This window comes from Rattus rattus, chromosome 2, assembly GCF_011064425.1.
Source record: "Rattus rattus isolate New Zealand chromosome 2, Rrattus_CSIRO_v1, whole genome shotgun sequence".
Taxonomy (NCBI): domain Eukaryota; kingdom Metazoa; phylum Chordata; class Mammalia; order Rodentia; family Muridae; genus Rattus; species Rattus rattus.
The window spans coordinates 27,889,281-27,910,542 of record NC_046155.1 but is presented as its reverse complement, the minus strand read 5'-3'; the positions used below and the strand labels follow the sequence as shown (position 1 = coordinate 27,910,542).

Sequence of the window (21,262 nt, the reverse complement as noted above, 5' to 3'; positions counted from 1 at the left end):
TTATTAAAATGAAATCTCAATTCAAATTTCTACCTTCAAACTTAAAAAAAATTGTGGGCATTTTAGCAAATGAAGCATTTGAGCAAAATCTTCTTAGAAATGCTTCATTACCACATGAACGATTTCAGCTGCTTATGCTGTCAAGAGTGCTTTATGATCCCTTTCGAAGAGATTTAAACCAGGGCAGCAGACATGACTCAGCAGTGATGAACGCTCACTGTCCTAACAGAGGACTCACGCTCAGTGCCCGCACCTATGTGGCCGCTCACAACCATCCGAAACTCCAGGATCTGACACCAACGCACATAGAATAAAAATAAAATTTAAAAGATGGGTGTTCATATCACTCCTTAAGTTACATTGTATATTCTAAAATGTGAATTTTTTAATATAAACAATATCACTTTCTTCTGTTTGTTTTCAAGTTTAATATACGGTTAGCACCTCAACTTGTGGAGAGAATGATTTAAAAAGCACTTTGCCTGGTTTTATGATCTCAAAAACAGCTAACTATAGAATAAATCATTGTACCATTTGATATAAATTGATAACTGCTTACAATGAACTGTTGATATACTCCTAGTGTTAAAAACAATGAAATTAATTTTCTCAAATTGCATAATGACGGTTTGAATTAGCTAGTATTTTACTATACATGTTTCCAAATGCATACTTTTTATTCCCTGTCTTGATAGTATGTATCTGTCATAGTGCTGTGAGCAGGACAGCTGTCTTAGATGTGAGGCCATCTAGAGTGTCTTGGGTTTGTCACTGGAAGCTTTTGCTTAAGATTGATTTTGTGACTGCCCCTGGTATACTGGGAGTACACTGAATATAACTGATTCTGTTCTTGTCCATTTTTTGTTGGCTCTGAGTTATTTTCTCTTCCACTCCTTTTTCTGCTGTTATTTCTAATATTTCTGCTTCATCATCATGTCCTAAAATATAATAGAGACGATAGTCACATCTAAATGCTCACCCGACTGACCTTTCCCTTCCAAATTTTACTGCTAGAGTAAAAGAAAGATGTGTAGAGTTACTAGCTTCTAGAGTTTTTGTAACTTGCATTAAAATACTAATGCATATTAAATTCAGACTGTTATGATTTTTATTTTGTGGCAGCATAGGACAAATGTTAAGCATGCTTTAGGTATGAGGCTATATAGAGAGGGGCTAATATCCCACATCTTGAACCATGCAACTAAACCCCAAATAGTTTCTTATAACTAGAACAGTCTGCCAGGGTTCTTGATCCTTGGGTCTCCATACTGATGATAATTACAGAGTGTTTAGAAAGGATTACTTTTGTAATTGAGCTTATTATTAATGTGCATATTATATTTCATTCTCTAGGGATGGAAAAGCTGGGGGGAAACACATTTAGTGATAGCTATTCATTAGCCATCATTGAAGAATGAATTAGACTTTAAGAATCGATCAAAAATTCTCTGGTCAGCCTTTTATTACTATCTTGTCTTGAGCCCTTTTTTTAATGACGTTTATTATCAGATTGAGATGGCGATTGAGACGCTGCAAAAGTCTGACGGTCTGTCCACTCACAGGAGCTCTCTCCTCAACAGCCATGTAAGTTGCCTCTTCATGTACACTAATCTCTCGCTTGTTCTGCATGCGTTGCTTGCCTCTAAGTGCTTGTTTTATTTATTTACTTATTTATTTTGCTTCTTAACCTTCTTTTCTCAAGCCTCTTCAGACTCTAATTATTTAATGTGTGTTTTACACAGTGGGGTATCTCAAAACAGACCCAGTGTGCTGCTTTACCGGGTGTTTGTACTTCCTATCTGAATATACAAAATTTTAAATTAATGACAAGACACTATTTATTTCTAAAATGTAGTTAATAGTAATTTTAAACATTTAAAGTTTTGTTAGCCACAGATTTATTTCATCTAAAGCAAAACTTTGCAGTCCACATCTTTACGCAAAACCAACCACATCTACTATGTGACTGATTAGTCCTTAAATGGATAAGTGGCCACTAATGCCAAAAGCAGTGGTAAACTATCCCAAATGTATGTACTGGTAAGAGTGTAAAGTAGGAAGGTCACAGTCGTGGATGAGCTCAATGGCCTAAACAATGAAGGAAAAGGAAAATGGGCCAAAAGGAACGTTGTATGTAAGTCGTGACTTGCTCATACCCGAGGCAAGCGGAGTGGTCTTGCTGCTTCTTGACGTTGTCGCTGTTCCCGGGTACAGCGTCACTATAACACTGGTAAGTGTTGCGAAATAACACTGTCATCATCTGTTCAAATTTGAGGAAATAATGAAAAAACAATAGAAGGGCATTGTTTTTAGAAGGTAATTTCTGAAACATGAAGAAACGAATGGACACATGCCTTAAGTGTTGTGGATATAGCTCCTAGGGTGGCATTCATAACATTTGAGCACGAATTAGACGTTTCCTTCCTAACTAATTGTTTTTAATTTAGGGATAATTTATTGTCATTTCTTAATTTTCTTAATATTTTTATGACTAAAAAGTTTAAAAGTAAGATCACTGAAATAGCTGTAGTACTTTTAGCAATCATAGAGTTTATAGGAAATATTTTACTGTGGTTTTCTGTTAAAAAAAAAAAAAAAAAAAAAAAAGAGCTTTGAACTGTTTCAGATCTGTATTCCAAAGTATCACTTCCTTCTGATGTTCTAATGCTGAGTTTTGGAGGAGGTGTTTTGATTCATTTCCTTTTCAACAGAAGCATCTTGGCAAACAAAACATGTTAGCCAGTTCATAGAAGGACTATGACTATAGTAAAAATTACAGATAGAAATTTTAAAATAAGAATATAGATATAGATATATAGATATAATTGTCACGTCTTTTTAAAAACAATTTGAATACTCTTTTCCAGACTTTGTTCTTAAGTATATTCTGCTTATTGGAATGAATCTCTGGTTGGGTTAAAGGCTAGTTTACCATATGGTATTAGGATGAATTTGCCAGTTTGTATATTGAAAATAGCAAGTGAAAATGCTTATCACTTCCAACCAGAAATGTGCAGCCATATAAGTATTTCTAAAAATAAATAGAAATTTCTAGTTGCTCTTTTGAAATTTTCAGTTTTCTAAATTGACTCTGAAAGTCAATTCTTATTTCACTTTGGAGATATGAAATATATCATAATATGTTGTTTAAATTTAACTTCAGTTACCCAACTTTATTGATGCTTCATAAACAATAATGTAGGTATATAACATGTTTTTAAAATATTTCTATTTGTTTAAAACTTTTGAAATATATTGAGTGATTTAAAATTATTTTCTTTAGTTAGAATCTGTGAGGTAATGTTCTTTGCTCAAACAAAACAACTATGTGTTTTCCCTGGATGTGCGTTCTTATTGCATAGTACAGCAAGTCTTCCGTGTGCCAGCCTGCTTGCTGTGTGTAGGAAGAGTGGACACAGAGGTCGCTCCTGTTGGACACATTTGTTTTCTGACTTCACTCAGCTTCACTACATCTCTGAAGTAGTCTCGGTTGTTCAGAACTGCTTTAGAGTGCACTTTTGTGAGTGGAAGCCACAGGATCATGGTTTTCCTGATGCCCACTGACTTAGTTTCTCCTGGCATGCAGAAAACGTTTCCATTGTCTTTTCCTTCAGATGTGAATGGTGTCTGGACTTGCACTGGGTTTCCCCAGCAGCTGGAACGAAATGCTCCTCAGTGTGTGTCTTTCTGCATTAGTCTGTTTATACTGTTAACCCAGTGGCTTTGTGTCAGCATCACAGACAACCAGTAAATAGTTATTGGCTAGTTAAAGCTAAAAAAGAAAGTAAAGGTTTTTATGATTTGTCTTCTAACACAGTCCTCTTGCATACAACAGTGCTGGTACATAGTAGATACATACTAAATATTTGCAGAGTAGACGCATGTAAGGGCAGCTGGACCTTATTTTATTGTTGTAGAGTTCCTTCCCAGTCATCTGTATGCCTATTTTGAATTCATACATACAATGTATTAGCTTCTCTTTTTGTCCCCAAATCTTCTTCAGTCAGTATGTATGTACTGGTAGAGTTCTGTCTTGTGGCTTTCTAACTAAATGAAGAATATATGGATCCCCTTATAGTTTTCCACACATATCCTTAAGATTAAAATTCTTTTCTTTCAACCTAATCCTTTAAAAAGTTGTACCCCAAAGTGATATCACTCATCTTTTTACATTTTAGAATGTGCTTTACTTTAGTTTTATAAAAAATTTTTGATACAATACTTTTGTTTAAATTTTATGTGTAAAGATGCTGTTAATAAATTTTATAGATCTCCCTGAGTCCAAAGCATATCTAATCCTTTTAGTTGCAGACTTAAACTTGTCCTGTTCTGTCAGCTGTAATTAATATACATTTTCATTTAGTGTTTATAGCATAGCCAATTTAGGATAGTTTACATGGTAAACTTCAGCCTAGAATTGTTGTTAAACTAACTGTTACTAGCTTCTGCATAGCACACTTAAGCATATGTTTCCTTTTAATTCCTCTTAAAGTATATGAAACCCCTAGGCATTTATGTTTTTGGAATCATCATAATCTAGCAGACAATTAATTCATAATGCTTATAATTTAAGCTACTGAAATATATTTAGCTTAAAGTAAAATCTTGGTTTTTAGTTTTGCCCACCACTGTCATGGCTGTATTGTAAATAAAAGTTACTATAGGCCTGTCAAAATGTATAACATCAGTGCAATGACCTTAAAGTGATTCCTAATATAATAATCCACCTGGAATGTTGCATTTAGATGTTAATTAGGCAATACGTTATTTATTTATTTTTATTTGTCAATCAGTGTTTCCCTTTAGAACACATAAGAATCATTCATCTTCTGTGTTCTGATGAATACAGATTACATACAAAGGTTGAAAGATGCAGCTATCTGGCTTTCTGCCCTTGGATAAGAATATGTTGGTTCATTATTACAATAATTAGGTTTAAAGAGAAAGTTTAAAATTTTTTATAATATCTTACAATCTTTAAAGTATTTCCCAAGATTGTAAATGTACTCACTTTATAAGATAGTTTATTAAAAGAATAAAATAAGAGAAACAGATGGTTTTATTCTAAACTATTATATATTCATGGAATTGAATTCTAGTGTTTAAATACATTTCATTAAGAAGAAAACTGCATAAAACAATGTACTCTCTAAGGATTATTTGGTTCCTTTGGGCAGGTAGCATATAGCATAATCTCTTACATTATTTTACAGAAATGCAGCTGCTTAGTTCCTCTAATAATGAAGCAATCCTATGTAATCCTATGTTTTAGATTCAATATCTGACTTAGAATTTCATCATGTGTCAAAATCAGAAAATTAGACACGAGTGTGTAAAATGTAGATGAAATGTTCCCGCTGTATCTCCAAGTCTTTGGGGGCATAGTTTATATGGTGCTCTGCTTCCTTAGTAAGTTGAAGGTGTGGTTGTTGGCGGTCTTCCCAGCCGGGACCCCGTGGCAGCAGACCAGACACCTCCATCGTCAGGGCTTTTATTTCTATCGCCTCCTCTTTCTTTCCACGTGCTCACCGTGCTTCTGCAAGGACTAAAGTGCTTCCTTTTGATGAGGTGGAGGCAGAACAAATTCAGTTTTTGCTATTGTCAAGTCCCCAGCCAACCACAGCTGGATGCTGTGCATCTGTACACAGATTTGTGTATATTCCTATTAATCAAATTAATATTTTCAAACTAGTTTAAACATAAAACATTTTGGGGAATATAAACAATATACAAAGATAGTAAGTAAATGTTATAAGGAGAGACAAGTACACAACTACGGTAGTATTAAAAGTTTCATTTCTATATCTAAGTAATTATTTTCATTTGTTTATATTACATTAAAATTGCTTATTGGTTTGTTTTCATTTATATATTCTGGTTGTAAAGTTCACATTTTAAAATTAACTTCCATTTCTAGGGGAAATTTCCCTAAAGCTAAGATTTTCTATATAAATATATCTTTGCTCATTAACAAGGGAAAGTATACATAGAATTACTTCTTTTCCTTTTCTTAATCATGTTATTATCCCTTTAATGGGGACATACACACACATGCACACACACTCATACAGCTTAAGTACTTTCAACTTAAATGTGTTCTACAATGTGTATTGTGTGTATGAGAAATTTGTTACATCCTTTGCTACTGCTAAAAATATTTTCACTTTATACAAAAATCCTTTCAGGAACTTGTTCTTTTTTTTTTTTTTTTTTTAACACTTGATGAAGGGGTCTGTGTCCTTCCTGTTTTAACATGTTAAGAATACCAGTAGAAGGGAGCTCGCTCGCCTTGCTCTACCTAGCATCTGTGAAAGACTGTAGCACACTTTCATAGTACAGCTCACAGTGGCTCCTTGAATTCCACTGGAAGTGCTTTCATATCCTGTCATATCTCTGAGGCACATGGATGAGATTTGAATCAGGTTGGTATTGCTGTGTCTTTGTCTTTCTTACTTGTGTTTTATATTTTAAACTCTTGAAATTTAAAAAAGAAAATACTCTAAAGAAGCCCACTATTTAATGCATGAGTGAGTTTACTCTGATGTTTCATATAAAACACATGTTTAGAGAGAACCTGTTCTGTGTGTTATTTTCAATACACACACTCATGTTCGAGTGTCTGTGGAAAATGTTTTACTTATATAAGCTATAAGTAAATGCTATGAAAAATTCTTTATGAACTGTAATTTTTTCTGTCAATGTAAAAAGGAGAGCTAATTGTGTAATCTCTTTAGTGTTTTCTAGTGTTAAATTATATATGATACAATATTAACATGTATTTTAATGTTTATTTATATGGATATATATTCCTTAGGGAACTCTAAGTCTTTCTTAGTGGGACATAACTGTATTGTTACAAGAATCTTACATGCACTGTGGTGTACTACTGTAAGTTTGATGACACATATTTCACTATTGAATGATTACTTGGGGATATCTGAAGTTAAAATGCTCTGGGAAATTCAGTTGTCATAGTTCAAAAAACAAGCAAAGACAATTTGATAAATTTTTGTAAAAGCCTTGAAAGTTCTGGTTCAAAGTTTAATAAAAAATCTTAAGCTAGACAGGTAAAATAGAATAAAACCTTTGACTTACTTGAATGCCCAGGTCATTGTCACCTTTAGCCTTTGACTACATACCCAGAGGACACGTACTGTCACATTCATCTTTGGGTTATTTTACTTCCATAATTCACATTTAACTACAGTCTCGGGTCAGTGTTTGCTCTTTACTGTACCATTTATAAATGCCATACAGATTGTTGAGACAAATAAAAGGAGGCATTTGCTGCTTTGATGGCCTGTTGATCTAGAGTAACTAGGAAACAGGAGTTAGAAACCACGCCTGACACTGAGACAATATATAACCTTAGGAAAATCATTTACATTTATTTCATTTCTTTTGCAAGTAAATGAGTAAGTTGAGATCTAATAATAGACATCCAGCAGAGATTTTTCTTTATTTCTATATTTAAGTATTATTTTTAAAGAAACTATAATATAAAACTTTAACATGTAAACTATAGGCAAAGAAAACATGATTTAGTATTTAGCAGAGTAGTGTGCCTTCCAAAAATTTGAGGTAAAAAGACTTCAACTTTGAGGTAGAAAATTGGTGATTGTGAAAATAGTGCTTTTCATCATCTTAAAGTTATTTGTAACCTCAAGCAAGTGTCCTTCTTGGGAGGAAGAATGACTAAATTTTGCCTATTTATATAATTTTTCCCAGTAGATGAAATGTTTTTGTATTATCTAATAGTTATTTGAGATGTTATTTAAGATTATAACCAGTGAATGCTGTTATTTTATTTCTTTGCAAAAAAAAGTACATATCTCAGGAATATAGTCAATGTAGGGAAAATTTAATATCTCTACTTATGCTGGAAAAATTAGATGATATCTGATAACTGTGTGATATTTCCCAGAGCTTAGAAAGTCAGTTATCCCAGCTTCTGAATTATCACAGTTTATCCTAAGAGATAACGAAGAGTCTCAAGTAGCTGTACATACTGTACCTTGCCGACATTTTGGCAAATTCCATGAATTCTCTCTTATCTTAACAGCTCCAGTGGCTGTTGGACAATTACGAGACAGCAGAAGGAGTGAGCCTTCCAAGGAGCACCCTGTATAACCACTATCTTCGACACTGTCAGGAGCACAAGCTGGACCCAGTCAACGCTGCCTCTTTCGGAAAACTAATAAGGTCCATTTTTATGGGGCTACGAACTAGGAGATTAGGCACTAGGTTAGTACTCACGGTCAACTTAATTAGTTCATCTCTCTGTTTCAAATTAGAGCAGTGTTGGAGAGTGAGCAAAAATATACTTCATTACAGAAAAGATGTGAGGAGAAAAATATAGAATGAACCCCCTTTATAAAGTCCACAGGAAAATTATTCAGTGGCTGTTACCACACTGGCTTTCAAACTACTTAGAAGTTAGAAGGCCAACTTGTTTAAGATTTGCATATAACAAATAATGCACGAATACAGAGGCATAGTAAATGGAAAATAAGCATTTCCTTATTGCTTTAAAATATATTTAGTTGTTTTTATGGAAACTGTTGACTTGGAGAAGTTAAGGCTGAAGTTTCCATTTTATTTTGTGACTCTGAGGCCAATTAACAGTATTCGGTAAAGTTACAATGTGTACATATTGAAGCTCTTTCTGGTGGTCCTATTTTACCTCTTCCTAGCCTTCTAAGCTTTCCGGTTGTCTCTCTTGTTCTTGATTGTGAAGACAGGCATATATGGGAGTGAACTGTGGCATACTTCCATTATAGAAAACACGTATCTGAGGTAGGGACTTGTCATCTTATGGGTTTCTTTCCTTCCCAACAATGAGTGATTTTTCTAATCAAACATGATGAAAAGAAAATTTAGAGTCTTGAAGCTTCATTTCTGTTTTCTACGAGTTTTTACAAATTGATAACTCATGTTTTAAGCAGTTAGGTAGAAATACATTAATTCTTTGACTTTTCTAAGTTATATGGGAATCATATGCAAAACATTAAATTGAGCTGTCATTCTACACATTGGGTGATAGCACGTTAGTTAGAATCACAGCCTCAGAGACTTACGGTACAAGGATTTTTCTCTAAGTCCCTGGAAAAGAAGCTATATCCTAATAATTAACAACAGTAAGCATTTATGCTGAAAGGAGAAGCAAATTTTGTCAGAGAGAAAAGACTAATGTAGTAGCCTTTACTCATTCTCAGGTACATGGCTAAGATCCCTATAACAAAACACAGTTTAACTTGGGAAATGCATACCGATTTGTTCTAGCTTCTTACTGTGATGAAACAGGGTAACTAAAAGCAACTTGGAGAGGAAAAAGGTTTGTTGGTTTGTACTTGGTGGTCTCAGTCGATTACTGAGAGAAGGCAGGACCAGGAACTAAAGACAAGGACCTGGAGGCAAGACCATGGAGGGATGCTTCTTGGTGCCTCCCTCACAGGGTCTTGTTTAGCTAGCTTTCTTACACAGCCCACGACCACCTATCTTTACATGGTGCCACTCACAGCAGACTGGGCCCTCCTGCATCAACTAATAATCCAGACATCCTCCCCAGTGCATGCCCACAAGCCAATCTCACTAGGCAGTTTCTCAGATGACCCAAGCTGAAAATTAAAGTATGAAATGATTTCTATAATATAATTTTTATAGAATGTGATACATTTATATATATAAAGAGTCAAAGAAATGGAAAATTGTGATTTTTTTTCCCGAAGCCAACTGAAGTAGACACTTCTGAAGCAGTGTGATTGGACAAAGTGGTATGCTGTGATCTAAAATTATAAATAGTGAAGTATGAAGGGTGGCCCAGGAAAGCCTTTCATTCAGACTCCATGCTGCTTCCTCAGAGTAAAAAATATTCTTTTGTCCTGATGCAAGACGTCCTAAATCCAGTTTACCAAGGCTGTGTCTATCGCCATGTCACTGGAGAGCAAGTGAGAGGGTTTCTTCTACTCGCCACGGTCCGTTTCTGCTGGTTTCTCTAATGCCAACTACCATATTTTGGGGCAGTATGCCCCAAAACTCTTTACTGTGTTAGTTTTAGAAGAGTTGGTTGTGTTTGAACTGCGATTTTTTTTTCTCTTGCTTGCTTTGAAGCAAATGTACAACTTTCAAATTGCCGGAGGTTCAGTTCTTTCATAAATATATTCTTCTACCATTACTTCAAAAGATAGTATATTTTAAATTGCAGAATGTGGTTGTCTATTCAGACTGAAGAAGCTGGCTTTCATTCCTTTGGGAAAAAAAGAACCTTTTGTTTCCCTAGTATCTGCACCCTTGCCTCCCCCCACCACAAAACAGGAAAATCATTAGAAACATAGCCTGGTGTCTCCTAGCTCATGGCTCAGTAGTTACTTGTATAGTGCCAATATTTTGAAACTCTAGGCTTGAGTCAACATTCTAATAGCTGTATTGTTGTACTGCTTTTGTTGCTGAAAAGATTTCAATGGGTCCTATATTGAAGCTCTTTTCAAACATTGAAACACATCTTTAAAATAGAAAAGGGACAAAATTGGAGTTGTTCGGGTTTGTCAATGAGTAGAATCTATATTCTATAAGTACATTCTGCAGCATTGAAGCTTTTACTTTCTCCTCCCAGTATGAGGTGCTTGCAGTTGAGTTGGATAGGAAAGCCTAAGGAACTAAGGAGGGAATAAATGCTATAGAGGTTGAGTTTAAACAAATGGAGTGTTCGGAAACGGGGTGGATGTTAATAGAGAAAACCAGAGGTGCAAGGTAAGAGTTCAGAGATTCTGCTGTGGAACCTGGTCTTGATGTTTTCACTCCTATTCCAAGGCATGGAAGAAAAAATCAGTACAAATCAAGAGGCAGATGAAATCCCACGTGGTTGGTCTATGCAAGTGAACATCTATGGAAGCATTATCTGTCTACAGAATTGTCTAGTGAAATTATAAAAACTCCCTTAGCACTTAAGTGGACAAAAAGCAAATAAAGCCATTGCATTTCTATCAAAGGTAATTTAAAGGGTACCTTGTGATCGATCCCTTATCCAAAGGGATTAAATCTGACTGAAGGTGACCCAGGGTGTGCTTCTCTTCTCAGGCCATTCCTAGTGGGACAGAAAGAGCTTCCTCTCACTCCAACCACAATGCTAATTTGTAAGAAACTGAGACTCACAGTAGGAACATGAGTTTATGTGTGTTTTCCCATGGCCAGTGGCTCCTGCTTCTTCCCTTTTTCTACTCCAAATAGCCTCTAGCTTGTCTAGAGTACTACAGGGTGTGATCTGAGTAGGTTTGGTGTAGGCTTTTGCTCTCATTTCAGTGGGTTCTACAAACAATAGCTAATCTCTCAAGTGGAAGGTGTTAAGTTTTCATTTCTATTTCATTTTCTCGAAATTATAGGGATTTGAATACCTTAATGTCTCTTCAAATATATGGCTCATTTAATGTAAGTTTGTTAGTTTTGGAAGTAAAATTATCTATTTTCATTAAAAATATTTAATCTACATATCACTTGCATTTCTCTTTGTAAAGGAAAGAAAAATTGGACGAATGCTCACAGACGTATTGCTATATATAGACTTGTTAAAAACTGGTCTCTCTGCAAGAACTTACATATTTAAAATGCTATTTTTGCAAGAATTTGCAAATTTCATTCAGAATAAAAGTTATCATTTCTAATATCAAGCATTGTATTTTTTATTTCTGAAGAAGTTGCAAAACTTTTATTCCAGGAAGGCCTCACCATTTTTACGGGAACATGTCCCTGTCTTTTATGTTATATCTAATTAGTAAACAACAGATATGAACCAATAAAACAGAAACTAATACAATGTTCTTAAAATATATTAAGTACCTTCTTCCTTTTTATGTTTCAAAATATTAAAAATAAACCATCATATAATATAGCAATAATATTATATCATTGTGTATAAAATAAACACAAAAAGAAAAATTAACCCTAGACTACAGAATGAAGTTGGTTTTTTTTCTCTGTGTTTATGGCAAATTGCTGTCTAGTATATAGTGATTTGTGCTGTGGATGAACTGTGATTGGCCCAACCTAAATTACCTTCTAAATTCAATTTAAAATACATATTAGAAAATAAATTAATGTGAGTGGTACAAGTGGGATATCTGGTGAATGTTTAGGTGAAAGTTTAAACGAACTGGTTACAAGAACTGAGGTCTTGAGGTGATTATTTTGCAATTTTATTTTTCTCTTTGGAATATCACTGTAGAAATATTACAGGCATCCAGAAAAGATAAATTATAAATATGGAATGTGGGTATGTTTTGACCCAATTTTTCTGTGTGAAGTTAATGGCTAATTCTAATTATACTGACTTTTCATGTTTCCATATTTATTGTTCTTTTGTGAAGAGGAAACTCCAAGTACCATTACTATGGGATCCGGGTGAAGCCAGATTCTCCTCTTAACCGTCTACAAGAAGATATGCAGTACATGGCTATGAGGCAACAGCCCATGCAACAGAAGCAAAGGTATAATATGAGTTGTTGTGTCAAAGCTAATTAATTCCACAGGTCCTCTTCTCTCTCAGCAAATAGAATGAACAAACACACAGGAAGCGATGCTACCATTAACATGCTTTTGCTGTGAGTCGTGTTGAAATATCATTTAGAATTTCAGTGATCCCTTTCTCAGTTTTTTAAAAATAACTTAGTCTTCAACATTAAGGGCCCACTTAGAGTTAAATGTGACATCACTGTTGATACAGGGAAACGGCACGCAAAGACCAAGGAGTACATCTCGGCAGAGAGAGCACCTTTCGATCCATGAGACATGCTATTCTTACATCCTTCAGATAATTCTTTTAAGTTTTATTTGTTACATGCAAATGTGAGTCATGAGTGAGTATGGGTGGTGAGTATGTGAGTGTGTGTGTGTGTGTGTGTGTGTGTGTGTGTGTGTGTGTGTGTGTGTGTGTGTGTGTGTGTGTGTGTGTGTGTGTGTGTAAGAGAGATGCCCATGTGTGAGATATATTGGTGAAGGTGGGTATGTGGAGGCTAGAGAATAGTTTTCAGGATTTGCTTCTTCTTCTTCCTCTTCTTCCACCGTGGCTTTCATCCGTGCAGGTCATCAGGTCATCAGGTCATCAGGTATGTGTAGCAAGCAGCTTCACCTTGTGAGCCGTCTTGCCCACGCCAGCTAATTCTGACCAAGTCTGGTTCTTGTAGGATCTTTGGGACTTCTTAAATTTCCTTTGCATCTGATCTTCACCAACATAGACATTAGAGCTTTAAGAGATCTTACATTTATGGGTTGATGGATACATGGGTGGGTGAATGAATCAGAAAATGGATAGAAAGATGGATGGATGGTTGGATGGATGATAGAATTATAAATCTTGGAATTGAAAAGAACCAACTCTGTCTGATCTGTACTCATAATCCTTGATAATCAAAGTATTAGCACCCATGATTTTCACAAAGCTTAAGTGGAATATACAGCCCATTGCACTGGTAAGAGCCTTTCAGTCACTTATAACTCTGTCACAATTTACAGTAAATAAAAATTTTGCAAACTCACCCTCTTTATGCTCTGTACTTATAACTGTCCTTTCCTACGGAAGCAGTAGAAGTACTAGGACAAGGGATGATTTCCCTGGGTTCTTCATTATCCTAAGGTGGTTATGTGTAAGGTCTTCTCATCCACACTAGTGTAGTATGCAGACAACATCATATAATAGGTCAAGAGACATTGATTAAAGGCCTACTATGTGCTGGTCCTAAATTCAAGGGTAAGACATAGTCTCTACCTTTAAAAATACAAGGTGTATGAGGAATGAGGAAAATAAAGTAATACAGTGTCTTGTGCCAAAATCCAGTGTTAATCAAAGAACTCTAGATTACAGAATAATTGAACAAAGCCCAGGAGAGGGAGGATAAGTAAATGTCATAGAGAAAGTGTTACTTGAGTAGGGACTAAGGAAAAGGCAGGGCTCTCTAGGTAGAAGGGAAGTGTTCCCATAAGCACATGGAGGGAGAGGAGGAGGTTGGCAGTGGGCCGAGGTTTGGTTAAGTTGTTACTGCAGAGTTGCTTGAGTAGAGAGTTAGAGAGGCGATGTCTGCAGCAGTTCCAGGCATACATTAAGAGATTTAGTTTTACTTGAAGATAATAAATTCGAGGCGTTTGTGTGTAGAAATAGCTGGAAAGCTATTTAAAGCTTTGAAGCAAAAGAATGAAATTTTGATTCTTTTTTTTTTCTAGAGAGATGACTTTTTGATTTGGGGCAAGACATGGGTAATGGGAAAAAGCTGAAGGTAGGGTAGGGGCTTTTGTTAATTAGTTTCAGCACAGTCATAATTTCGTGAGTGCCAGCCCAGCGACACAGTTCAAGGCTGGCTATCTTATTTTTTTAAAAAAAGCAGCACAGATTCTCAATTTTGTTTTTAATTTCTAGGTTTTAGATTTTTTTAATCTATAGGTAGAAAAATGAAAAAGGACTGAAGAAAACACAATAAAACATGTATTAGTATCTTATATGGTAGCAATAGTTTATATGTTATAAACTATTATGATCACAAGTTTTTGCTTATTTTTCCTCTTATTAAGAACAAGATTTATAGCATTTACTTCTGCTGTGCTCTCTGCCCCCAACTTAGCAGCAAAACACAGTAGATGATGATGAAATCAAGAGAAGCTTGATTTAGAAATAACATATTCAAATGTAATTACTCAGAGAAGCTTGATAAACTGTGCCTGAGACAAGTAAGCCCATCTCTTCCTGTGATTTATCTGGGAGGAAATCTAGTAAACTTGCATGAATGTAAACTTTCAAAAGACAGTCTTTACAAAATGTCTGAATTAGGGAAGTAAAGGGTTTTTTTTTTTTTTCCTTTTATCTGAATTTTCCTACTAAACAGACTCTAGAGCTGTAAAGGTTAAGGAGTCACTGTAAGAAAAGGCGGCATGTGAACATGTTTATAGAGATAGGAAGTGCTTATCGTATTAGTAAACTTTGCCAGCATCCGTGTCTTGAGTGGCCTGCCCTCCTGTCAGTGAAGAACATTAGAATACTGACGATGTGCTCAATGTAATAGGTTTGCTCTCTCTCCTGCTGGTATTTTTTAAGATTTGGGTTTCACTATCTAGTCCTAGCTGGCCTAGAACTTTATGCAGACCATGCTGGCCTTGAACTCACAGAGACTCACCTGCCTCTGATTCCTGAAGGCTGGGATTAGAGGCATGGCCACCACGCTTGGTTATGGGGTTGCTCTGGCAATGGCACCCTGAATGACAGCAGTGTTCTTGCTGAGTAATGGAGCTTTACACTGCTATCCCCAAGAGGCTGAAGGACCATATTCACTGCACACTCTCTTTCCCTGAGTTTAGACATAAGGGTCAAATTAAGAGTATTTGTTCAAATAATGAACAGTAATTATTTTTATCATTTACCTGAAATTCTGTAGTTTTTTTTTTAATTTGGTTATTCGTGTCAGGGTTTTTCTCTATAGTCCTGGCTGTCCTAGAACTCTCTCTGTAGACCATGGTGGCCTCAAACCCTAGTAAATCTGCTTGTCTCTGTTTCCTGAGAGCTGGGATTAAAGGTGTGCATTCTACTCCCTAGCCCACAATATGTTTTTAATGTCTGGATAATTTCAAGATTCAGATTATTCTAATGAAAGTAAAATCCATAAAGAAAATGTACTCTCTTGTTAAACTATGGTATGTGGATGTTTAAAATAGTTAATAATAGGTAGTGGCATTTCATTGGCAATTCAGTATATTCAGATTAAATATCTCATGATATATTTACTGCACCTATAGTTCCATTTATCCTTGAAAGTCAAGTATGTGTGTTCATCATTTTGATAATTTAAGTTTTGGTATTTAGTTTTATATATCTAGTTTGGAAAATTGATATAGAGGTAATTTCCACATCTGTGCAAATCAGAAGCTCTTCAAAGCTGCCATACGGAGCGTAGCCGGTCGGAGCATAGCTGGTCAGAGTAGCCATGCACAAGACACAAATGAAAAGGCATTATGGCTGAGAAGTCGATATTACAGGGTCCATATTTTCCCATACTTGAGAGATAAATGCGTCTTTAAACCATTTACTTAAAATAAAGGAGTAGATCAGAGCCTGCTTGATTCAAAGGCAATTGTGGAATGTTGCTATAGACAAAACAAAATTATAAGTAGTCAGGGTCATGTGTTTCCTTGGGACTTACTTGTGGGTGCCATGGTCTGTGGGCCTTCAGTGAAGGGCAAATGAACTCAGACTTCCAGCAGCCCTTATTGCTGTTCCTCTGGGATCAGAGGGAGGCAAGGTACCTAAATGCCTCTGCAAGTAGTGTTAGCTGTGGGTAGTAAAAAGGAGAAAAATGTGTAAAATAGCTTCTGTTGAAAGAAAACTTTGAATTTGAATGGGCTCAAATTTCAAAGGAAATTTACTCATGCACTAATTTCTCACCTTCATTTAGACAACACATAGACTAGGCTATTAGGGAGCAATGAGAGGGATAATTTTCAGCACTTAAAGAAACCCATAGGAAATGTTGACAAATATTTGAACTATTTTCGTATCATTGCTTCAGAACTGGTAGAGAGAAACTGCATCTTTTCACTGTGTCCCTGACCATGTCTGATCCCAGGGTCCACTCTCTATCATTTCTGAACAATTTCATGTAGTTGTAAGTTGCTTACAGAATAATCACATCACATGTAAAAGAGCATACTATGAAGAACGGTAAGAGCAAAATCAGTTTACAGGAAAACGTCTACATAGGACAGACACCTCACCATATAGTGGCCTGGACAAGAATCCCCCCTCTTCATACTTGTGTGAATTCTGTCCTCAAGACACAGGTGACTTAATCCATGCACTTACAAAATGTTCATAGCAGATGTGGAGGCTCATGGCTCCCTTCCCTTTCTTCCCCCGGTCCCTTAGCATCTCTTTCCCTTCCCCTCTCACATAGAAGAGTGAGGCAAAAGAACTGCTCCATGCTTGAGCACAGCCTCAACTACCCAGTGGAACCTTTTCTAAAAATGCACATGAAAAGCAGGACAGAATCACACTGTTTAATCACAGGATGTTTTAATCAAGGGGGAAATGTGTCATCTCTGCATTCACATGGTCCCTGGCTAGGAAGAGGAGTCTGAAAGACAGAGCCTTTATGGGACTGGCAGAAAGACAAGAGAGCGGTTGTAGAAGCAGGGACAGCAAGACTCCTTACACCTCAGATGAGAGGGAGGACATCCAAGGATGTTTGCTATTAGAGGTTTCTTAACGTGGAGAATACAGATTTGATTGTGGATGATTTCAGCACCCTAAGCCTCAGTTTCTTCATCTACAAATGAAAACATCTAAAAACTGTCATTTCATAGTTCAAGTGAAAAAAATAAAATATTTTAAGCTGGAAACATTGAAGTGTTATTCTTCTTCATGGTACCGTTATAAGGACTACAGAAAACTCTTTAGTAATCCTTGCCATTTTGTAGAAGGCACCATGGGAGTACTGTGGGTGTGACTTGTTTCTCTGTTCTTCAAGGCTAGTAGTTCCCAGCTTTGATCAATATTAATAGTTTATCATACTTTCCCTGGACCACGATTTCTCTGGGGTTATTACAAAGCTAAACTTGGAGGACTGGGTCATTCCTTTGAGGCAGGTAAGAGTAACAGAAGTCTTAGGTGAGCAACTGCTCTGTAAGTGTGCACCCAGTACTCTTCTGTTTATTGAGCTTTATAATGTCCTTCAATGTCACTTTCTATGATAGAGCTCATCAGGAAATTATACTGTAATTTACTTACAAGAAAGTCCCATTTAATTGTGTTTTAGACAAGAATCGTAGCAATTTATTTTTTTCCTAGACAGAGTTTTGGGTGCTTTTACTTTTTGTTGACATCAGGTAGAACAGGATTGTGATTCTCTAAATAAAGAAGTGGAAAATGTATTTCTAGGATCTCTGTAACAGAACCAGCTGTAAACAACAGAAGTGCTGCACACACTCACACGCACACAACACACACACTAAACTTTGTATGTAAGAGTATCACTGTTCTAGGCATCTAAGTGTGTAAGCCACTGGTGCTAACAGGACTCAGTAAAGAAATCCAGGAATTCAAACTTGCCTCTTTCAACATTACCTCCTCAGCACATACCAGAGCACATTCATTAAAGCACGAGTGATCCACATCATTCCCTCTCAGTCGAGACGATGACCCCATTTGAATTTACTTTGTTTTATTTTCTTGCATCACTGCAAATGTAAACTAGTGAATAGCCCAATATTCTGAGTTACCAAGAAGAGTACAAATGAAACCCTGCCTTTAGTCAGCAAGGTTGATATTACGAGTCACTTTGATATCTAATGTGACATCGCAGACTCATTTACTATTCATAAATAATGGATCTTCTCATGAGGACTATTTCCTTGTGATTGGTCTGTGTCTATATCACTTGGCTCATTTCCAGTATTAATCTAGGACAGTTTTTCTAAAGAGAATTACAAGACACCAGTAAAGTAGAAAATTTTAGCCTCTTGCTCTTGTTAAGTGAGCATTTTTATTTGTGCAACTTAGTTTTATACTTTCATGAATCATAAATACAAATACTAACTGCCCGTAGAGTCTTGTTGCCTTTCATCTTGGCATTTTCCAGCTGCTTTGAAAGGCTTTTCCAAACGTTTCATTTGGTGTGCTGAAAACTCTTTCCAGTAATAGTGAATATGTAATGCTCTTTGCCTTCCGCTGGACTTCTTCAGTGTCTGCTTGTGAGATTATTGACAGAATACTGTTTCTACAGTAGAACACAGCTGTTCAAGTCCCAAATAACAGCCACAGCTAACCCCATGGGGGGAGATTCCTAACAGTTTTCCAAATTCTCTGTGTTAGTGACAGGTTTCAAACATACACTCAGCTATTAAGACATCAGAGTGTCTTTCATTTCTTAATCATTAACAATGTTCACTCTGATTTCCCATGGAGTTGCAAGCTGTTAAAATGATCATTTGCTCCTTGCTAATTTTGAAACCAAGAGCTATTGCCTCCTTTAATAAAATGGAGGTCTCTCCTATGAACATGCATAACTCAACAGCTCTAAGGGTCTGTGATGGGAAAACTTAACCTAGAAATAAATTGGAAAGCAAATGGGAGTACATGGAAAGTATAGTTCTCAAAACTGAAGAGTTCATTATTTCCACAGGATTTGATACACAGGTTTAGTGGTAGTGAGTTTTCAGTCAGTTCCCCTACTTTTTACAATGTAGTATTTTTGATTATTATGTCAGTCCATTAAAATATTCGAAAACTTTAAAATATTAATGTTTTTCCTTTACCTGGCTAAAACAACCTGCACAGTGCCATATCACATGTAGTACTCATATCACATATAGTATTCAATAAATACCTGATAAATTGATCTAATTATGTTATAACAGTTGATAGTGTGATCTTAGCTATTCATTTAAAATTTATGTCTATTATAGGAACAATAAAATTGATATGGTTTGAGGGGATATGCACTGCCTAATGTTGGGTATATTTCTACAACATCTGTTTGTGACAAGGAGTTCCTGTGGGCTAGGTCCCTGCAACTACTCAGGAAATCTTTTAGAAGGAATGAAACCAACTCCAAGGCCCACTCTCAAAGACATCGTTCAGTAGATGTTGAGTAAGGCTAGGCTCTTGTGGATAACATCCGAGATATTGATGATAAAGCTTCTGAATGACCAATATATATCATCCTTAACCATCTCTTCAAGTAAGAATCAGCAATCCGAGATATTTCTTTAGCCTTTGTTGAGTGTGACTGTTTTGGTGTTCCTGTTTTGGGAAACCCAAACAACTAAGGAATATTTCCCTTGCAATCAAAAGAATGAACATCTGAACTTCCTGAAGCCAAAATTTCTAGCTTTGAGGATGTCTTCCAATCACTGACTGAATGCTAGACAGAATACATTGAATATGTAGCTCTGTGGTTATTGCTTTAGACACAGCATAAGGAACCAAAGTTAGCACTTCAGAGGACTTCTTTCTTGTGCCCATGCTCACACTAACCCTCCTGGCCATCAGCCATCTTCCATCCATTCCTGACACAAACCCTACCCAGGATTTGTCTCCAGACCTTTGAGCTTAAGTCTCAAAATTTTCTGGCTTATACAATTTGTATTTCTACCAAAGATACATACATGAAAGACATTGTTGCCTGTCTTTCAACCCACGGTTTATTCTGCTATTGTTACTGTTGTAATTATAAGGAAAATGCTCATTTCCTAGTTCAGTATTTTCTGGTTTAAGTGTTGACTCAAAATATTTTTAGAATGTGTTTGTATAACTCTTTTCCTCCCATAAGCTTTTCATTTGTTTTATGTCTCCCACATAATATTGTACACCTAATTAGTGCTCTAACTCAACAGTATTATTATTACATTGTTGTGTGTTAATTATAATTCATTGTGATTTGATTGCATATTTTAAAATGTAGTACCCCTTTCTTATACAGTCTTCCACTGCCTATGATATTGGCCAACTCTGTCTTTCAAAAGGAGCAAATAACTTTGCTTTTAAGTGGGAGATTTGCTGAGCCCTTTGTAAAGATAGACTGCGGTGTATAGCATGTATCCTTGGAAGATGTGCAGTCTATAGCATGTATCCTTGGAAGATGTGCAGTCTATAGCATGTATCTTTGGAAGATGTGCAGTCTATAGCATGTATCCTTGGAAGATGTGCAATCTAAGAGTAATAGCTATCATTTCTTTTCAGGTTAAATTTCACTTACTCTTCATATTCATGTCAGTAAGACCCAATGCTATGTAGAACAAAAAGAATGTGATAAAAATAGTTAGACAAAGTCACAGACACTGCACTAACCAATACTAAAACTTAATAACTGAATCTGTAGGATTAAATCATTCAAATTTAACGATTTCATCTAAGATAATATATTTATTCATGAGTAAACATGGTTAAACAAATATTCTATTTTATTATTATGATTTTTTTGTGTCTAAAATAATTCTGCTAAAATCAGATTAAATCTTGAATGAATCAATGAGGAACAAAATTTTCCTCATAAAATCATTCAAGTCTGCTACAAAAAAATGGCCAACACCACTAGTGCCCCACACAGGCATCCAGCACACCTGTCAGGAAAAGATTCTGAACTGTCTCATGACCTGCTGGGGGCACCAGCATCCAAAGTGACAGTCATGGAGCATCACAGTACTGCTGCTCTTCCTGATTCTGAGTATGGCCACAGGCTGAAGTTCTCTTCTGTCATTGGAGAACAGCAACCAATGTTCTGTTCTTAAGGGAGAT

At 36.0% G+C, this 21,262-nt stretch overlaps 1 protein-coding gene across 7 annotated transcripts in view; it reads left to right on the top strand.

Annotated features, from left to right (window-relative positions):
* The window catches only part of Rfx3 (regulatory factor X3), a 242,068-nt gene that overhangs the window by 161,587 nt on the left and 59,219 nt on the right, over positions 1-21,262 (top strand). For all 7 annotated transcript variants that reach the window (XM_032891766.1, XM_032891764.1, XM_032891762.1 and 4 more), the window contains 3 exons: positions 1,510-1,584; positions 8,063-8,244; positions 12,360-12,479. In XM_032891766.1, the coding sequence (XP_032747657.1) occupies positions 1,510-1,584; positions 8,063-8,244; positions 12,360-12,479 (377 nt within the window). The remainder of the gene's footprint in view (positions 1-1,509; positions 1,585-8,062; positions 8,245-12,359; positions 12,480-21,262) is intronic.